This window comes from Corvus kubaryi, unplaced genomic scaffold (genome assembly GCF_017639235.1).
Source record: "Corvus kubaryi isolate FWS band 111438036 unplaced genomic scaffold, C.kubaryi_AGA036_p1.0 37284, whole genome shotgun sequence".
Lineage (NCBI taxonomy): Eukaryota > Metazoa > Chordata > Aves > Passeriformes > Corvidae > Corvus > Corvus kubaryi.
Window position 1 is genome coordinate 5281396 of NW_024581088.1, and position 21474 is coordinate 5302869.

The window sequence follows — 21474 nt, forward strand, 5'->3', positions numbered from 1 at the left end:
GCTACTTCAGTGTGGGGACTGGTTCCATATCCCAAACCAGCACAATGAGCAAAGGTAACACGTTTGCTCTGTGGTGCACCTCTCAGCAGACAAATTCATTTCCTGTCTCACTCCCGTAGGAGTGACAATTAGACAAAAGATAGGATCCTTGAAGGCAGGGCTGAGGTGCGCTGTGAATCCTCATTCATCAACAGCTCCCACTGGCTGTGTCCTGCGTCAAAAAGGAGATTTCTGAGCCTTGGGAATGTGGACAGTGCTGGCTGTGAGGATGCTCTTTCATTAGTCATAACTCACAGTGCAAACAGCCTCTAGTAAACACAGATGCACTGGGGACAGGGATTAACCTAGGGATGGGGACACTGCAATCAGTTGTTCTGTATTTTCCCTCTTTAAATCTGCTTCTTGTCAGAGCAGGAAACAGACCTCACCCTTAGCAGCAGCATCTTCAATGGAGCAGTGCTAAAAACCAAGAATAAAATTACTTATGGAGAGGCACAATTACACTTAGAGGGTCACTGGGGCATTACTGTTAGTCCTTTGCTTATCAAATATGATTGTTGTGGTATTGGGGATGGGGAAAAGTGTGGGTGATGAGGGCAGGAAAGAGTAAAAACTTCTAAAACACCTTGATGCTGCAGGAATACACCACCCTCCATTCCATGTGGAACTAGGACAGACACATGGCCAAATCCTAGAGACAAAGTCCCCGCTGAGACCTAAAACAAATTCCCACCCCCCCAGCACAGCACTGCTACAAAAAGGGCTGTCACCAGCTCCTTTTAAACTTCTCTGTAGCCCTTTTCCACGCTCAGGGGGGTTTCCTACTGTCACTGTTGTGGCTCCATGCAGACAGGCTCCTGCCTGGATGCAGCAGGGAAGGAGTGCTCTGGTAGTTTGAGCTGCAGACATGAAACAGAAGCAGCAACCCCTGTTCTGTGGGGCCACACTTCAAAGAAAGCCCCTGGCAGTGACAAACCTTTGAGAGCTGAAGGAAGGGAGAGAGAGCTGCACAAAAGGGCAGCTGATTCTCTCCAGAGGACAGAAGTTGGTGTCCTCTGTGCACAGGCTTTCCAGTAGTTTAGCTGAAACAAGAGAATCCTGTGCACTGACACCACACTAAGCCAGGCATGATTAGGTTATTATTTAAATCTGCTGTCAGGCAATGCTCATGGGAACACACTTGAGCAAAAGCTAAATGAGCTCAGCTGAAATTAGAGCACTTTATGTGACATTTTGCACTCAGTCATCAGTTTACTGCAAAGTACCAACACCACAGCATAAATCTTCCCTCTCTTCACAGGATTTCTGAGCTCCTGACAGGCATTTCAGATTCACTTACAGCGAAACTAACAGAGATATCACTAAAAAAACAATATTCTATTATGAGCACTTAGGTGAACGTTCCACCAGCAGAGGACATTTCAGACTTGTTTTGGGTAACTGCAGATGTTCCTGGGAACTTGTCTGCATAAGCATTGAGGCAAAAGGGAGCACACTCCAAATGAAGCCACAAGTTGTGTGGATTTACGTAAGTAGAGTCACTCTGTTTGTATAAATTGCATTTAAGTGCCCCAAATCTCTGCAATTCTCTGCCTGTGTGTTCTGTTCTGCTGAAATGGAGGGGAGGGATGACACAAAATGTTTCGTAACACTGAGTTTCTCTGTACAATCTCTTCTTCTTTCCCCTTCAAAAGGTCAGGCCACAGCTATTAAAGGAGTTGGATGGATAAGTGGTCATCGTTCCACTAAGGCCAGTGCAGTAAAATATTCCATCAAGGATGAATTATCTGCCTTGCTCTGCTGCAGGGTGAGAGGAGCACGCCATCCTCCCGTGATGTCCTCACGGCTCACACCCTGTTCAGTAGTGCTCTGCCCATAACCAGGATGCATCCAGGCCACTCGATGGCCAACACTGAAGTTCCAGCAACATGGAAATGAGGTGGCAAAGCCCATCATTGTTTCTGAATACAGAGAACCCCAGAGAACCTCCAGGATGAGATACTTGCCTCCACCTTGATGGCACAGCGGCCGATGGCTCGCACGGCCTTGCGCACAAAGTCGACGTCCACCTCGGTGGCGTATTCCTTGAGCTCTGCCAGCACCTGTGGGGACAGCACACCAATGTCAGACCCTGGGGACACTCAGAGAACAGCCCACCCTCACAGATGATGCTGCTCAGACACCAGAAGATGAGCAGGATGTTCTTTCACAGCTACCACACACATCCAGCCAAACTCTGCCATCAGCTCACCGTCCGAAACCCACTGGTTTGGTTACACTTGGTGTGTAACCCAAAGTGGTGTGGGTTACACTTGGTGTAGGCTGCACAAAGTCAAAAAGTGGTCTGGTCTTGATTATTTACAATTCCTCTGATTAAGAGCTGGGGAAAAATCAGTCCTGCCAAACTTAAAGTTTTCTGTTCCTTCCTACACTGAAAATGCATTTGCTGCGTGCAAAGCTCTCGGCAAGAAGCGTTTTTGATCTCTCCTTTTCTGTGCTGAGATGAACGTTTGGATCCCCAGTGAATCCAAATGGAAGATGCAGAGGAGATCTGAGGACACTCTGGAACATCTATACACAGATTAATAACAGAGTGAAGATACTTCCCCTCTTAAAAAACAAGATTTATTATTTTGTCTCGGTGTTTTTGCTAATGGAAACCGATGAAGGGCTAAACCCAGGACCTGCTGGGATCTCACAGACCTTTAACTGAAAAGCTTTGTCTTAAATCACTTAGCTTACAAACAGTTATTTCCAGAAAAGACCATATGTAATTTATATTCCCTCAAAAGCTCAATTTATTTCAGTTTCTCATGCCAAACATGACATCAGTGATTTAATCGTGATGTCACAAATAGATGGTGAGGGAGAGGGGAGCAGCACAAAGCCAGACAGTCCTTTGAAAAATCTCTCATCCAAGCAAATTGCTCAGAAGAATGACAAGATAAAGAGACCATGAAGGGCCAGACTGCAGACAGATAAATCTGCAAGGAGGAGACAGGACACGTGTGTTTGGAAGTTTTATTATTTCCTTGGATGATCTATGTTGCACAGCACTCGGAGCACCTGCCTTTAGCAGCTGATGCTTCCCAAACACTGCCCAAGGCCTGGGCTAGAACCACCCTGGTGCCTTGGGCAGGGAGATGGAGAATCTCCACAAGCAGCACAGGAGGACGTGGGTGGAAGCTGCTCTCAGGTCTCATTCCAGGACACATTCCTGATAAAGCTTGTGTTGTTTTATGAAAGCCTTCTCAGAGCCAGGAGAGATTCATTCATTCATTAGTCTGCAGATCTCAGACTGCCCTCCAGACACCACTGCCTTTTAGGTAAACAGCCCATATTATTGGAACATTATAAATTCAAATTAGTGTGGAGCCTACCAAGAGTAAAGAGAAAATTCTGAATATGTTCTCATAGAAACTGATTTTTAAAATATTTTCCATGCTCCCGGCACAAAAAGGGCATGAATTACCTTGCTCAGTTCCAAAAAACAACAGGAGAGAGCTGAAGGAGCTGCTTCAAAATGTCACATTAAATGAAATTGCTCTGTGACAATTAGGATAGGACAATAATAGCACTAACCAGAGGCATTCATCATTCTGCATTAGTGTTAGGCCTCATGGCCAGGGATGCACTCGAGAACACCTCCTCCAAGGAGGGGATCTGCATTAAACCAACATCAAACACAAGCAGAATGTACACTGTAAAGCAAATCTCAATTCAGTTTAGCTTCAGCTTTGTGCTATTTCCACTCTGGAAGCGAGTTAAGCAAAAGCAGGATTTTTTTAGCTCTGGAGAGCGCCTGTGCAAGCGTTTAACAATTTTACTAACTTGAAATTCACACCTCAATAATGTTTGGCCTTTCTGAATGCCTCCCTTACAGGCACACCCCTCTCACTTGAAACAAGCCTCTCATTCCAACCTCAGCACTGGCAGTGACTCATTTGACAGGAGCCATGAGTTCTCCTCCTGGAATTGTCATCAGTGAAACAAGATCCACCTCACGGTCACGATGCAAGCCATGCCATGCTATTAACATTTAAATCATGGGGGAAACTCCAACACCTCCCATTAAACAACTGCACAGAGCACTCTACCAGGCACAGTGATGCCTAAAAGCCAGGATAACTCCAGCAGTAGCTGCAAACACCTTCACACAAGGACCAGGAGAGGGTTTTCCCCTCCCAGAGCACGGCAGAAGTGCCTCAGCTGACCTGAGCAATGTTTGCTTGGGAAGCCAGGCGTATCATGATGTCCAGTTTCTCCAGTTTGACATAGATGGGGTCGTTGTACTTCACAAAGAACACTTTGATCTCCTGCTTCAGGATTTCAGGCCTGCAGGGAACATAATGTGTCACTCAAGAGTGGTAAAAACCCCAAACTATTGTAACAAAAGGCATCTTTTCTTTAGAAATCTACCCAAATAGTCACTGAGAAACACAATGGTGTCATTTTGTCCTGGTTGACCAGGGAGGTCATGGACTCCCCATCCCTGGAAGTGTTTAAGATCGGGCTGGACAGGGCTCGGAGTAACCTGAAAGGTGAAAGCTGCAGAGGAGGTTGGAACTGGATGATCTTTAAGGTCCCTTTCAACCCAAACCATTCTCTGACTCTGATTTTATGCCTAGGATGTGCAAACACCAATTTGGAGAAAGACATTTGGATAAAAACACTGTTTAGATACAAAAATGCATAATTCAAGTCTTTCTAGGGCCACATCTCTGCTTCCTCTGTTTGAACTGCTGAACCAACCACGACAGGCAGCAAACAACATTTTCAGTGAAAGAATAACATCCTTATCTCAATGCAAAACCTCCAAATTCATTTCCACTTTCACTTGCAAGATGCCAGTGCACAGTACCTCTGCCCTGAATATAATCACAATGTGCTATCCAAGCTATCTCACCTTTCCAGCAAGGAACAGCAGCAATAAAACACAAACACGGGAGCAAACTGGTGGGAAAAAACCCAACCCACTGTACACCAGGATGTCAGCAGCCTGGTGGCTCTGTGCTGAACAGAGTAACACAGGCACAGTGGGATCCTGCAGGTCACTGTGAACTGTTCCTATTTGCCGTTTTGATTTATAGAGGGCAATTCTGACCACTCATAAAGAGAAGGTGAAGAGAGGCAGGTAAAGAAATACTGCATGAAACTGGCAGCACAAGTATGCTGTAAAGGAAATCAATTCAGGCTACCAGAGTCATGAGACTGTTTAATCTGTCTCTCAAGGGATCTGAGCCTGGATTAAAAGAAATTCTGTGCATGTGGCAATATCTGGAGGTCTGAGATAACCAGATGGCCTTTGACAAGGCAGGAATAACACCCCCTGAGCCTTTACCTTTTCTGCACAATCAAGTTGATGTTCCTCAGGGCAACATACTGAACTTCAGGCTCTCCAGACAGCAGGGTCACCAGAGGAGGGGCAAGTTTCTTCAGCAGCATGTTGTAATAGTCAGAGTCCTTGGGAAGGAGCTCCAGGAACTTCATCAGGACCTTCACTGCTGACAGCACCACTGCCGAGTTGGCGTGAGACAGCCGGGGGGTCACCCGCTCACAGATGCTGGGGGCAGAGGCACAAGGAAGGGTTCAAATGGATTTCAGGATGTCAAAGATTTCAGATCTAAATTTAGGAGATTGCACATGGCTGAAGGCAGCTTCTCAGACACTACTTTGATTTGGTTTTGTTCACAATGAATGGGCAAAGTCCTGTTTTCCTGAACGCAGCAGGAAGCGAACAGGGACTTCTCTCACAGCTTCAAGTTTCTCTCCTGCCACAGTCAGCTCAGGAACAATTCCACACTTCCTGCTTTTTCCTGGTGGTATTTTCTGTTTGTGTGATCTTGTCTGTCACTTACAAACAGAACTTTAACAAAAACAGCTCCTGGAAAAACACTTTAGCCTCCATATAACCATTCAGAGGTGATACATGCTTCTGGCTTGCTTGGGGGCTTGCTGTCACTTCAACAAAAAAAGATTTCCCTTTCTCTGAATACACAAGGAAGGAGTGACCTAAATATCTCCCAAATCTCAGCTTCACCACTTGCCATAATGGATCCTGTAATCAAACAGCATCCTAAACAGCCCAGCCCAAAAAGAAAGGAAGTTTGGGTTCATATGGTCTTTCTTACAGCATCTGTCAAGTTTCTTCCCACTCCCTCCTGCAGATTGCTAACCCAGAACCATCTTATTCCCATCTGCGCCTCCTGAAGTTTCTCTCCCTGGAAGATTTGCTCTCAGCCATGCTGGAAGGGAAGCAGCACAGCTCAGTGAAGAGCAGAAGAGTCCAAGTCAGAGCTGGAGCACCTCCAGCTGCCTCTGCCCAAGGTCACCTGCATGTCCCAGCTGCTTCCTCTCTCTGTGCCTCAGTTTCCCCACGCACAGGGGAGTGACACCAGCCTTGCTGGAAAGGAGGGTGGCTTTCCCAGTGCTGTCTGAAATCAGGCAGACTCCAGGATCAGGAGATAAACTGCACACAAAGGAGCAAAAGGAGTTCCTGCCCATGCAATTTGATGCCCCACACTTCAGAGGAATTGCACCTGAGGAACTGGGACATGTTCACAGTTGTTCAGAGCAGTGGTCCCTCTGACAGAGCAGAGATAACATCGGCCTCACACCCTGGAGATCTCTGTAGGTTTCTAGCACTCATTAAGAGCTGCTTCTGGCACAGAAACAGAACACAAGGGGAGAAAAAAAACCCAGCACCACTACTGGCAGGTTTCTTAGAAACAGTGAATTTTGTGCCTCAGGAAGAAAAAGAGTCAGTGAAGAAACCCATCGAATTCCAAATGGCCTGGCCAGGATTTTGCACGTGGGCTTGTGGCCCTTCCTCTCCCTCCATCCCCACATCAGCTACATTAAATACATCATCTGAGAGTCTCCCTGTTCCAAGTTGCTTTTCTGGTTGAATCCTTGTTTTCTTGGGAACACAATCTGGCTTTTTGTGATTCTGGAGACAGATGAGGAAGAGGCTTGAAGTGCACAAACTAACAGCCCACTACCCAAACCCTAAACTCTTTCTATTTAGGTTTAGTCATTGCAGTTAAAGGTAAAAGCACAAAGGTAAATTCGGAGCAATAAGAAAAATAACTTCTTACCTTTACTTTCAGTTCTATCATATCACAGACTAATTTTCAGTTGGAAAATATTCCAGTCTCAGACCTGTAGTACTTTGGAAACCCACAAACCTATAAAGGCTTCTCCTACAGCAGCAAAACCAGATATGAAAGCGCTGCTTTAAACTAGAAAATTCTCCAAACAGTGCTTCCACTGTTAACAGGTTTGGTCTTGGGCTGATCCCTTCTTACTAGTGCCAGTTCCCACAAGAACCAGCCTTTAAAATAAATTTTAAAAAAAAGTTTAAAAAAGATAAACAGAGAAAATGGTTCTGCAGAGGGATGAGGCAGGTTTCCAGCATCAGCCCAAACTACCAAAAGTAGCTTTGTTTTTAAATCTAGTTTATCAAGTCTTATTTGAGATAACAGGGTACTGTGGCAGCACAAGTCTTTTCAGAGCTGGAACACCCCCAGCAGCCCCCAAGTGTCACCAAACACCCACCGCACCTCTGAGCTTCCCGGTCATCCTTGGGGTTGTAGTTGGACAGACAGTCCAGGATGAAGATCTGCCCCCACTCTGTGCACTCATTTAAGGCTGTCAGCAGCTTGTTGATGTTCTGAGGGTTCAGATCCAGCAGGTTGCTGTTGGGGTGGGACTCGCTGATCTCTGACAGAGCGGCCACGGCGTTCGCTACCACCTGCGGGAAGAGAGGGAGGGGTTCCCTGTCAGCACAGCATGAGGGGCTTGGCAGGGACTGACCCGGGGTTGGGTACACACAGGGAGCAAACTGGAGATCCACCAGCTGCCCCACCAGTTATCTGAGCCTTCTGGGATGCAGCACAACCTCACAACCAACCTGCAGAGCCCAAAGCTTCACTGGGATGAACCCAGGACATCCCAAGAGACTTTGCTGCGGAAGGAGCTGGAGATGGCATCCACAGGGAACAACTCCACCCTGCCTTCCTGCAGGCTCCAGATCCTCCCCCGCTTCCAGGGGATGCTCAACTTCACAGTCAAGGTCCCCAAACCTCCAGTTGCCCTATTTATTCAGGAATGTGTGCCTCTTGCCCAATTTCCCCACAGCACATGGCTTAAGAGTGATCCAGAAATGAGCTGGCAGGTGCCTGGCAGCCTGCAGCTCTGCAGCAGCACTGGCAGGTCACGCAGTTTGAGAGTAAACAAACAATTCCCCTAAAATGGGCAAGTCCTGCTAAATTTTTAATAACCTATATTTCAATTTCAAACAGTCTCCAGAAAATGCTTTTGCTTTATGGAGCCATGGTAAAGCAAGCACTCCAGCACAACTCATCCCCAAAAATATTCTTGCTGCACTTAGGACTAGATAAGGTCTTCCCTTTTCCAGGGATAAATGAAAGGAAGCACGGAGAGGAGGTCCAGGGTCTAGCTTGACACAAATGAGGAGTGGGAGTGCAGCACAAATTTCTAATTCTTAGCTCCACACTCAAATTCAACAGTTATTCCAACAGATTCCATGGGAAGATTTTTTTTTTAAATAGAAGAGTTGCAGAACACAGAGACAGAAATAGAAAATCTGCAGATGAGACTAAAGTCTTATTTGTTTAACTGACAGGAAAAGGGATTTAAAGCTGAGTTTGACACACAAAACTGAAATCCCCTAAGAAGAGGCATTTTCAGGACATTTTACAATATATATCACGCCCAGCCTAACTCCCAGTAAATACCTGCTCAAATTAAGATTTATAGTGTTATTTTCTATGAGATTAAGGCAAAAAAACTTCTTATCTAAAATCATCTGATTGTTTGGATGACTAAAGATGCTTTTGATGCAGTACAATGAAAACAAGAACAGCACGACCAGAACTTTCCCTGCCTTGTTCCCATTCCTGCTTGTCATTAAACCAATATATTCCAAAGTCATTGCACAGGCACAGTAATGTTGATTGTTTTGCATTTCACACCTAGAGGTCAGAGATAGGATTTTGATCCAAGATTTTATGAATTTCATTAGTTCAATGAGCCTTCTGTTACCAAAATCATTAGCAATCAGTGCTGCTGCTGTCTTCTTCTTGTACTGTTTTAATGAGGAACTTATTAAGATAGGCTGCTTATTCTCCTCATTATTTAATTTGCCTAATTCCTGAATGGTTAATGTGACACAGCATAAAAACGAAGTAATAACTTAATATCATTGTATTTTGGAAGTTTACAAGCGAAGAAAAATCACAAAAGCAACTGAAAAGTTCAAAATCTTTATGGAAAAGCGCTTAGAAAATGAAACTACTTCGGCAAAAAAAATTTGAATTAACAAAAAAATTTACAGAGCTGAAGTATCAGAGAAAGGGATCTGTCAGTTGTACTGAGGGACAGGAGCTCTGGGAAATACACTCACACTGCCAGGCATTACCTTTGTTGCAGTAATTGATAAATTAGTAACTAAAAGAGAATTATAGAATAGAATTGAGACTGGAGAAGACCTCCAAAATCATTGAGTACAATCAATAACCCAGCACTGCCAAGCCCACCACTAAACCACATCCCCAGTTGCCATATTTAGATGGTTTTGGACACTTCTAGGATGTCCTAAACCCTGGGGCAAGCACAAGTCAAAGCAGCTGTGGTTGTGTTTCCTTCCTTGCAGGGTCCATGGGATCTATCCCAGTGTTTGCCACAGACAAAGGATGCACAGAAATGCTGTTCCCATGGACAGAGAACAGCAGCTCCAACCCAGAGACCAAACCGTGAATGAGGTTTTGCTCTTAGAATCTTTTGGGTCCATTTTTTGAGTATTAATGTGTCCAATTCAAAGCTGAGGATGGGACACCACATGGCAATCCACTCACAATTCCATTAAAAGCATCCATGAGGAAGTGGCAGAAGGCAAGATGGACTTAGGAACATGGGCTGTGGTCTCCTTGGGCGTTAGAGAAAGGACTGGGAGGGGTTGTGAAACATCTGGTAGCAGCTGAGTCCTGCCAGAGGAGCTGGGATCTACAATCTACAGTCCACACTTAAAGCTGCTCCTCACCTCCCACCTCAGCACCACAGTGACAAGGAGATAAACGAAGTAAAAGGAGATAAGGGAAAGGGTGGGGGATAAATTCGAGCTTTAAGCAATATTTATTAAAAAAAGGACTTGCTGGCGATTTGCACTGAACATATTGATGCGTTATGGTGCTGTGGTATGCCAACAAAAACAATTAGCATCTTCAAGGCTTTTCACACAGCCACAGCACAGCTGAAAGGCAAACAGCTCTCAGGAAGCTGTCCAACACAAACAGTGCTTGGAGCACACACGCTCACCTCTTCCCTGGCACTGCCACTGGCTCCGTTAGGAGCGGGAACATGGAGCAGCACAAGGCAGCACTGCACAATTCCAGCACACTGCTCCTGCTCTGCCAACAGCTCCCACCAAGTAAAAGGTCAGGTCAAGAACTGAAGCATTCCCCACTAAGAGGGGTATCGCTCAGGTATGGAAAAAAGTCCATAAAGAACCACTCAACACCAATTGCAGTATTACATCACCTGCTAATCCAGTGTGTGCTTTGGCAGTCATGGAAGTGGCACTGGAAATATTTGGAAAGATGGTTTTTGGCCAAAACCAAAAAACTGCAACATCAAAGCTGAACCTTAAGTCTTCAGCTTGGTTGACACTTCTTCCTTAACACAGCAACACAACATCATGAAGTCCAACTACATTAAACAGCAAGAACAAAGTGTTAAGTTACAAGAAGTTATTTTCTCTTTAAAATAAAAGATGATGGAATTGCTGGGGGACATACAAAAGTAAGCTAAAGCTTTACAAATGGTATAGGACCAAGGAACTGGACAAGTTTCACAGGCTGATGGAAAAAAAAAACCCCTAAGTTTCTTTAGCAAATAAAACATTCTCTCCTTTACAAAACATTCCCCCCATTTTTTAAAATGAGAAACCAACCAGGAGTTGTATAATTTATCCCACAGATTGGAAGCAGTAGACTAAAAGTACATAAAACTAACAGCTGGTGTAATTGTGAGCTCTCAAAAATAATGAAAAAAAGAAGTCAACCCTGTAGCTACAGGTATGTGAGCCCAAACAACTAATGAACAGGAAAAGCTTTTAAAGCTTAAAATTCCAAGTTAACTCCACTGCAAAACGCCTCACTTGACTCACAATTAAGAACACCAACTTTAAGCTAAGAGCTACCAGATGAAGATCTGCCTAAAAATCCCCCAGAAAATAAAAATGCAGAGCAGATTGAAGAATTAATAATAATTAATAATAATAACAGATCCCTGGCTTGTGGATGTAAATCAGTTCACCCTGGGTACATTATGACATTATTCAAATGTAGCCACAGCAACATCCCTTTGGAGCACAGATGAGCCAAATGACAATAAACCTGCTTTTGGCTGGAATTGCCCAATAAATTTAGGCTCTCTGAGAAGCATCACTGAGATGAGGAGAACTAAAATCTCCCAGGCTCTTATTAAACAAAACCAACAAACCCAAACCTCTACACTCACAGCTTTAACAAGAACCCAACATTTTTAAATCCACCTCCAGACAAACTCCCTCTGCAGCCAGAGAGACCAGACCCGACCTCGCGGGAAGCTGCAGAGGTAGGAGCACTCTGATTTCCAAGAGATTCCTTCTGGCAGCTCAAACCTTTAGCTCAGAGCAAATGGTATAAAACACAGCACCAGGGAGGGAAGGGGGTGGGTGAAAACCTGTGTGTCTGCCTGGCAGCCCACACGGAAAAGCTTTGCAGGGGCTGGGGGGACAGGAGGGAAGCTCGGCACATCCAGAACGCCAACCAGTTGAAGCAATCAGATTATTTCCCTAGCATCCCGGGCTAATTGGAAATTAAACCAAGTGTGTAATGGAGTTAATGAAATACAACATTCTGCTGCTTAAAACAGGAACCTCTGGCTCGCCACGCTGTTAAAAAGAAGCGAAAATGAACAAAAAGGAGGAAAAATGAAGGGGCTCAGAGAAGAGGCTGAGGCTGCTGCCCTGAAGGGAGCCAGGCACCGTGAGATGTTTCTGAGAATGGAGAGGTGCTGACATTTCAAAGAGCATTTTGGGCTTGCATGGTCCATCTGTGTCATTAAGCACAGACCCCCAGATGGGAGATTCAGAGCATCCATCAATGGGTGTTTCACTGAGCCACTCATTTTTATGACCACGCCGTGTGCCCAGAAGGTCCCTAAGAGGTGCCCTCCAGAGAACATGACCCCTAATCCTGTCCACGTCGTAACTTTTATCTCCAAGCCCTCCTTACTTTACTTCCCTAGAAACAGCCCAGGAACCATTAACATTTCTTACTTTACAGAAGAAATTCTTCCCTGTGAGGGTGGGGAGGCCCTGGCTCAGGTTGCCCAGAAAAGCTGTGGCTGCCCCATTCCTGGAAATGCTGAATGGGGCTTGGAGCAACCTGGGATAGCGGAAGGTGTCCCTGCCCATGGCAGTGGATGAAACAGGAGGAATTTAAAGGTTCCTTCCAACCCAAACTCTTCTGTGATTCAATGACTATAAAATGGCTCAACCATGCAAGTCAGAGAGCCCTGATGAGCCTCTCACACTGTCAATGCTTGTTTATATGTACAGACATAAATTAAAACTCTGGGAGACTCACACATTCCCAGTTCCTGATCACATCCCAAAAAACTTCCTGATGGGGAAGACCTCCTGGCTTGCTTTTTGCAAGTGGGCTGAATTTTCATGGAGGTGGCAATAGAAGGAAAGTTATGTGCTATACTTCCCACAGCATGCTTGCCCTAACTGGGTTTTGCACTTCCCTGCAGAAAAATGGCACTTTGTGGCAGACTAGAACATCACTCCTGCTCTCATATCCTTGTAAAAATCAGATGTGTGAGCTGTAAGGCAGGGAAACATGCTTCCCCCAGCTGTTGAAGCTCTTGTAGTAGGTGGGCAAGAAGCTGTTCAGGGATGGCTCCATCACAAGGGGCTTCTCCTTGGCACAGCTGAGCCCCCAGTGCAGGAAATTCAACTCCACAGGAAGACACAGAGGGTCTGCAACTCTCTATTCTCCTTCCAGAAATCCCTGTGGTCTAATCCTAGTCTGGATCAGGCACCTACCACACATACAAGGAAGGTTTTGCTTTATTTTTTTGCAGTTTTCCTTGCAGAGGTCCTCGCTGGCACCACCCAGTGGCAAATGTGTTGTCTCTGATCTGAGCAAAAAGCACCAGCTAAGCACCAAATTCTTTACAGAGCCCTAAAAAGGGGGGTGGCGAAATTACAGAACATCACAACCACAAAATTATCTGACAAATGGTGCTTGTCAATAGCTAGAAGTGTCTGTTCCAATGGAAAATAACACATAGACACATATCAACAAAATCCCCAGCACACTGATTGATGTTAGAGATCCTGGAATGATCTGGTCAGCAAGACTAATGCTTTGGAAATCAGGCACATACTGGTGGCTGTAATTGGAAGGAGACAAGTCTCTGATGGATGAATTTGTCAATTAAGCTTTACAAATGAGGGGTCTGGGAAGACAAACTCTGGAGCCATGGAAATTCACAAATTATCAAACTCATTGCTTCTCTGCCAGTGCTGGAAGAGCACAGCTTTGAGGGAAGATGCTCAAGACCTGTATCCTTATACCAAAACCAGCCAAACAAAAACCCAAGTCTCACATGCATGCTTGAGATTCCCTCAGATCTCCTCAGGATGACAACCTGTAGAAAATACCTGCTCAATAAGTGAGATTCCTCTGCAGGAGCTGTTGCAGGAGCTCATTCCAAAGCCAAAGCTGGTTTCACCAGTAGAACAAGGGGGATCAGAGTGGGAAACCAGATTTGTGCCACCAATCACAGGTGGCAGCTCTCCCTTTTTCCCCTACTTTAAGTCTTTGCCTGCTGCAACACACAGCTGTTTTCTGCACTGCCTGGCAATCTCCCACATTTCCTCTCTCAAGCATCCCACCACACATGAACACAGCCACTGTTTAGACAGGCTCCTCCATAGCTTCTCCCTATCTCTGTCCCAGCTTCTTGCTGCTTTTGGCTGCACAGTTTACCAAAAGCATTGCTCTTCCTCCTGGGCAGCCTCAAGTAAACAGCAGAAGCATCCATTAGAGAGCTCCAAAGTGACACCATCACTCTTCAACAGCCCAAAGCAACGTTCTCACTCACTGCAATATATCCATCACTGGGTAAAAGAAATTCCACCCACAAATGCCATCAAGTGTCTCCCAGAAGGAAATATTATCTCCACTTGCAGCAAAAACATTATAAAAAAACCCCAAACCACACACAGGACCAATTCAGGCATGGTTGGAGGACTTCAAGATCCAGTCTGTATCTGCAACACCTTAAAAAGAAGGATGTTTTTCATCCAGAGGGACAGAGGTCCTCCTGGAGCAGCCCCAGGCTGATGAGATGCTGCAGAGCCCACAGCTCCCAGCAATACTCAGCTCCATACTGGGATATGAATTTTCAAGTCCTTACAACCTTCATGAGCAGGAATCATGAATTCATCCAGCAGTGACAGCTCACTCCTCCCACTAGAAAAAACACCAGCTGCAGAGGGAAAACACACGGCTGGGAGAGGCCCCATGAGGAACAAGTGATCTCCTCTGCCCAGGGACAAGGTGGTGTTCCACTCCCTGTTGTGTAAGACAATTCCCACTTCCCTGACTGCCTCCCATAAATTCTTTTTGGGACTCAGGGGATCACCAGTTCCTCAGCAAGGGGTACTTTTCTCAGCTTTATTACACAAAGAGGGATAAAATTCCTGCAGAGGACAGGCCCAGGAGGCAAAAGCTCCTTTTGTTTCTAAAGAGGCTCATTCCTCAGAACATCATGTCAAAGACATTCTGCTTGCCAGCTAGTAGGAAAAACAAAAGGAAGATCATCTTCCTCTATAGGGTCATCCAGGAAGCTCCCCCATACACACTGAAGTTCTGGCAGAGAAGGAACCTACATCCCTTGCAGGCACAGCAGGAGAGCACCATGATCTCTATCTACAGGTTTTTAGTCTCACCTGTGAGCTGTGGGAACTCAATACTGCTGGAGGGAATTCGGATCAGATCAAGGTGGACCTCACCACCTCCAGCTGTCAGATCTCAGATTCCCTTCTTAGTGTGGTTAATGCTAAAGGCAAAAAAACGCCCAGGTACAAGAGAGTTTAATTACACTCCACACACTTGGTGCATTTACTCATCAGTTATGTGATCTCAGGTTACTCTGTGCTGAGTCACAGCAGTGTTTCTCCCAATAAATTGTGATGTAGAGGGTAAACACAGCACAGTAAGTCTGTACAGCTCACAAAAACACAGCAGCAGAACAGCCACACCTGAAAAACCTTGGAGCCAGCACGAGGAAGAAGAAATGCTACAGGAAGGAATTAAAAACTGAACAGAACCTAGGAAATAACAGGGAGAAGGTGACATCAGTTAACTTAAGCCATGTGGATAACAGATAGATTGGCAAGGAATCTATTCCATGAGTTAAAAGTTACCTTAGAAGGTCAAAGATTGAAAATATTTGGAGAGAAAGGTTGTTCCACTCAAATATTAAAAGACCAGTCTGGCTTTAGATGGATTTCCTCTCATGTTTTTCTGCTAATATTTACATTCCTGAAGAAAACCAAGCGCAGGGATAAAAGCCAGGAGAGAAGTAGTTACAAGATAAAGTGTCTAAAGATGGTCAGCTTTCGTTCTGCTTTCAGCTGCTGCCATCTCGTGGTCTGCTCTCCCTCTCCTGGGCTCAGCACTTCCCATGCTCCACGGAGGAGCAGTCATTGGATGGGAGTCAGAAAGGCCAGACCAAGACAGCATCAGGAAAAAAAATAATAATAAAACAAAGGTTTTTCCACGACTTCAGAGAACCTCTGGCCACCAGTAGGTGTGAAACACTCCTACCTCTCTCCCCTCACTATTACCTACTGCTGCTGCTGGGTGTGAACAGAGTTCTGCAGTAACCCAGAATGCACAAAAATCTCCTTTGGGAATCCTGTTTTTGTTAGAACATGAGGATTAAGGGAGAACACACTTCTGAGCTGCATTATACACGGGTTACCAGCAAGAGAGGTGCTGAGGACTGAGCAAGTGCAGCTGCCCAAGGCAGCCAGGCCCCAGCTTTATATTCCTCCAGTCCTGCTTCTGCTGAGCTTCACGTGCAGAAATGCAGGGTGAAAAAAGGATGGGATTTGCCTCAAGACAGCTTTGGGAAGGAATAAGAGCTCCCTCTATGGAAGGATCCTCTTCAGCAGGATCCCAACTGACAAAGGGCAGCCACAAACACTTCAGACCCGTCTGTAAAATGAGATTAAAGACTTCTTCACAATCAAACTTCTGCAGTGCAGCTGAACCCTGCCCTTGTAGGGGTTTTTGGGCCATTGCCTGCACAAGACATCTCAGATAACTCTGCTGTCATGTCAAAAGCCACCAGCCCACCTGGTACCTCGCCAGATACATCCACATCAATATCTATGCAACTAGAAATTTGAATTAATTCACCCAGAGGATGCACCTGCACAAGAAAAAAAAAAAAAAAATCACTTTATGGAACTAAGGCCACATCCTGACAACAAAAAACCCAGATAAAAAGGGGAAAGAACCCAGGCTGTGCACCTACAGCACCTCAACAGGACTTCAACACCCTGAACATCCCCAAAGGCTGCTGGTTTATTAACACAGAATAATGCCACTAGTCCAAAAATACAGGAAAAAAAAGAACAAACCCAAAATGTTTCTGACAAGGTCACCTCCAACTTAGTCAGACAACCCTACGATGAAGGTGATCTGAGCCCAGAGAAAAATGCACCCTGATCTCTGCACAATTCTGAGGCAATTAGCGAGCCACAGATTGAGATGTTCCTCTACCAAGCACCCAGCTAAAACGCTTAGAGCTTGCTCATGTGCTAGAGGCAACCAATTACAAAGCCATAATAAAACCCTTCTTGAAGACTATTTTTCAGCTGCAGCCTTTTTTAGCTCCAGCTCAAAATCCTCATTTCTCAGAAGAGAGAACAAGTGTGGATTTCCCATCTAAAAAAATCTGCTTCATTAAGTATCTAATGTTGCCCATTTCCACAAGCCATCAAAAGAGGAGAAACATTTATAATATAAATATGAATGAGTTTGGCTAACAGGTTGCAATGATTGAGATGCACCATTTACAGAGGAATAGGCCATCAGAATACATCCAGCTGTACCCTTCCTTCCAGCAATCTTTCTTTTGATAGCCAATACTGATACAGACATTTTATTTCAAAAGACCTTCCAGGCAGGAATGCATTCCAAGGAAAAATACCTTAATAAATATCAACTTGAACACAAATATAACTTAGCTGGCAATCACAATTCAAGGTCATCAGGAACTGAAGTTTCACACGGAGAAAGCAGCAATGAGGTGGATGGTTTGACCAGGAAGATGAACCTTAATGAGGGGTGGATAATTCCTGTACTTTTGAGGCAATCGCTGTGCCACAAAGGCACGAATTGCAGAGGATCAACTTAACTAGAAGGAATGTCTTTTTCTACTCAAATTATAACCAGGTTAAATATTGTATTAATTCAGCAGCTCTGAGAGCCTCAAGCCTTTGATAAAATCTCTCCCCATGCACCCTTAAAAAGCAAAAATATGACGCCCGATCTACAGTAAAACCTGGGAAACCAGTACACAGAACACCAGAATCCTCTCAAAGCCTGCAGATCTGAAAACACACCCCAGGCCTCACCATCACCATCACTCCTCCAAATTGCATTTTCCTGCTGTGAATGCTCAGTTTTGGAAAGATCAGGTGAGTACAACATGAGGCAGGTACTGTGACCCTGCACAGCTTCAAGAGAGCTGTCCCAGCCCACCCTCATTACCACCAAGGAGCTCATGAGTTTTCCTGATGTTTTATTAGGAGCCCTATGCTACTTTTGGAGGTTTATTTAGCAAATGGAGCACACACTGCCCTTTGGTATTTTCCCTCTTCTCTCCATTCATTAAGTCAATATGAAGTTGATGCACGTTTTAAATACATATCTGTGCTCTCCTGTCAGCCAATGGTTCATTTACCAAACCACTGAGCTCCACAGAGATCAACAAGCACAAAGGGCAAGCAAAACCTTGTTATTTCTCCTGAAGTACCACATCTCTTCATCCAGAGCTCTTCAACTCATATCCATGTGGCTGTAATCAGAACAAAATCAGAGCTGGAACCAAGGCTGGGAGAAGAGGAGGTTCTGCTCCTGCTGCTTGGGAGCTGCTGAACACGATGGCCAGCACTGAAGTGGAACTAAAGAAGCCCAAGCAAGTCCCTTCAGAGGCTGCAAGGCACACCCTCCACATTGAATTGGAACAGCAGGTGTTTCTCTCTATGCCCCAGAGTTGCCTAGACAAAGAAAGCATCTTCAAGTTATCATCAATATTCACACAGGAGCCTGGCATAAGAAAAAGAATCAGGCAGGCAGATAAAAAGAACAACTTGTAAAAGAGCTGGACATCAGAGCAAAGAGGCGTCTGTATCTCCTCAGAGACAGCACCACTCTGACTGCTGCCTGTGACAGTCAGACACCAAGTTTTACTGCCTCTAGGAAGTCTTTCAAAGAGCAATCAGCAGCCTTCACTCTCCTCCCAAAGGGGATGGCACCTTATCACCTGCACTTGGTTTACCTGAGGTGCCCAAAGACAGCTCCAGCAGGACAGAAATTCTGTGGTTTGACTCATGCAGCATAGAAAGAGCTGTTAGACCTGCCCTAATAATGTGAGATTGTCTTTAAGCAGAGTCTGTGCTCTAAAAGAGCTAAAAAAGTAGCAGTCATCCTTAAACTCTGAGTTAAACTGAGCTGCAGAAGTTTTCTTCCCTACTAAGGGGCAGGATGATATTGGCATGCTCCCTGGATCCCAGCAGGAAATAGGAAACAGTATTGAATGAAAGGAGGATGCGGTGGGGCACTTCAATTCCTTGGCCACCACCTTCTAGTCACAAAATAATAGCAGGAGACACCTGGCTTGGAAGTGGACCCTTCATCAAGCATAATTAAATGCTGATTTAGCAGGTAATTTATTCCTGTGAAATTCTCAGTCATGATCTCCACCTCTGCTCTGACCACTCATTTAACTTTATTAAAAACATTAGCATCGATTTTCTCCACTCATTACAAGCCAGTGGATTTATCTGCATTAGCAAATGAATTCATCCCAACTCTTATTCCAAGAAGAGCCAAAGCCTGCAGGAAAGCAAGAGCTCCAAGCTGTCACCAAGGGAGCAGCATCACGTATTTCTTGCTCTTCTGACTCACCTGGCCAGGAAGTTACACTTTTGCAGCACTCAAGACAGCCAAAAGCACAAACAGATCAAACTAAAGAATATATTTCCTGTTTTCTGAGGCAACAAGTGTTCTCTAACCAACAGAATCACGCCAGTGAAAAACCTTTTACGTTTCTGATTATCAAACAACACAAACTCAAGCAATGTGCTGGGAATACACTACCATGGGATTGGAGTCTGCAATCAGGTCACGCAGGGAATCCAGGAATCCTTGGTCCTCCACCATCTGGGCATTGATGTCGTGCAGCTTGGCCACACAGACAGCTGCAGTTTTCCTCACGTAGGGGTCCTCATCCTTCAGACACTTGCGGAGAGGCTCGCACAGGTACTCCGTGATTTTATCCACGCGGATGCAGCCCATGGTGCGCACGGCCAGGGCACGGATCAGAGGGTTTGGGTCTTCACAGTCCTGCACCAGAACAGAAACAAATCTGCACCAGCAGCCACTGATTCCCTGCAGCCAGAACCAGGCTGCTCTTACCTAAGAAGCATCTCTCTGATTACACGCTAAGAGCCAGGCAAGTATTTCAGGTCAGGGATAATGTTGCTGCTTCACAGACATTTCACACTGTCTAAAGATGTTTCCATCTTGTAAAATTGTCATCTTGGTGTCCCTTCGTTCTCTCAGCAAAGCTGCTTTCAACATGATCCAACAGCTAAGCTGGAGAGGCAGCTCTCAGCACCAAAAATGCACCACAGATAACCCCCAAGACAAAGTAATTCACTGATTTCCAACCTTCCTGGTTTAAAGGAGCAAGAGATGTAATGGGAAAAATCACAATGCAACAGTCATCAAGGCCTATTTCTTAACGGCCAAACACAAACATCCCTGAAGTTACAACATGTGAAGCACTAAAGCAAAGGCTGCTCTAGAGGTGCTTTTCTGAAGAGGAGAAAGAAAAAGCAGACAGGAATATAACATTTGGAACTTCAAGACTACATAATTTCCCATATATCCAGTCCATCTACATCTCTGGGCTCCTCTGAAATCAGCCTGTAAAGGGATGGCTACAGAACGACCTACAAAAGCATTTACCTGTCACTGTCCAAATTTCCTGCAGCTGAAAAACTACTCTTAAAGCCCCCAAGAGAAGTGACACGTCCTACCAGTGCATTCCAAACCTTGAACTGGGAACTGTGTGTGAAGTGCTGAGTTAGTGCAGGCCAGTGTCAACACTTACTCTTCACTAACACCTGTCCCTCAGTTTGCCAAAAGGGACACCAGACTTTTCCCTGTAGGGCATGAGATGGAAAATATCATTTTGTTAGTCCATTCTAACAGAATAACACTTTAAAGACAGACAATATTCCTTCCAGAGAGGAATACAGGGATATCCTCTCTGGCCAGAGGAGCAGACCTGCTCTCAGCTTAGATCTTCTCACCTCTTTCTGCCTCAAGAACCACAAGAGAAACTTGAAACTCAACCCCATTCCCCAGCGTCTCAGATTTTAAAACACTCTAAGAGGAGTCTCAAACTTCTTCTAAGCACTGGGTTTTATCTTGCACAACACGGGACTGAAATAACATTTCCGAGATAAGGAGAGGCAACCTGACAACAGAACTAAAGGCTACACAGCAATCAGGCTGTTGTTTTCCCAGTGAACTGTCTCTCAGTTTCACCAGAGATAAAGCTTTTCCACACAGAGCACAGCTGAAACATCCAAACAGGAAGTTTGATATCCATGTCTCAGATACTACAAAGGCTGGAAGATGAAACAGATAAAATCTGTTTTCCAATACCAGAAGTTGGTAAAACAATAGAAGCAGCTTTCCCTGGAGCAGGCTCTCTCACAGCCACTTCCAGGGGTGCTGAAGTCATCTCCTCTGCAAAAACCAGAAGGAACAAGTGAGAGAAAGGACCCAGATCTAGTGGATTCAGCACCCTCCTCTACGAGCCCAGCCCCAAAGCAGAGCTAAAGCTCCCAAAGGCTGATGGACAAAGATATGCTGGCAGCCACTGTGCTGGACCCCTTTCTGACGTGCCAGGGGAGCAGGTTACCTTCACAAAGCTGTTGACAGCCATGATGGCCATGTCTGGCTGGCTTTTGGCATAGTTCATCAGGTACAGGTAGACCAGTTTCTTCAGCTCCAAGTTGTCAGTCTGCATGCAGTTGACAACATCAGGGAACAGAGAGCTGCACAGACAATGCAAGGATAC

At 45.2% G+C, this 21474-nt stretch overlaps 1 protein-coding gene across 4 annotated transcripts in view; it reads right to left on the reverse strand.

Annotated features, from left to right (window-relative positions):
• AP2B1 (adaptor related protein complex 2 subunit beta 1) overlaps positions 1-21474 on the reverse strand; it is a 77819-nt gene that overhangs the window by 48044 nt on the left and 8301 nt on the right. For all 4 annotated transcript variants that reach the window (XM_042026030.1, XM_042026027.1, XM_042026028.1 and 1 more), the window contains exons 4-9: positions 21316-21451; positions 19479-19724; positions 7563-7753; positions 5342-5563; positions 4215-4335; positions 2007-2102 (exon numbers count right to left, since the gene is read on the reverse strand). In XM_042026030.1, the coding sequence (XP_041881964.1) occupies positions 2007-2102; positions 4215-4335; positions 5342-5563; positions 7563-7753; positions 19479-19724; positions 21316-21451 (1012 nt within the window). The remainder of the gene's footprint in view (positions 1-2006; positions 2103-4214; positions 4336-5341; positions 5564-7562; positions 7754-19478; positions 19725-21315; positions 21452-21474) is intronic.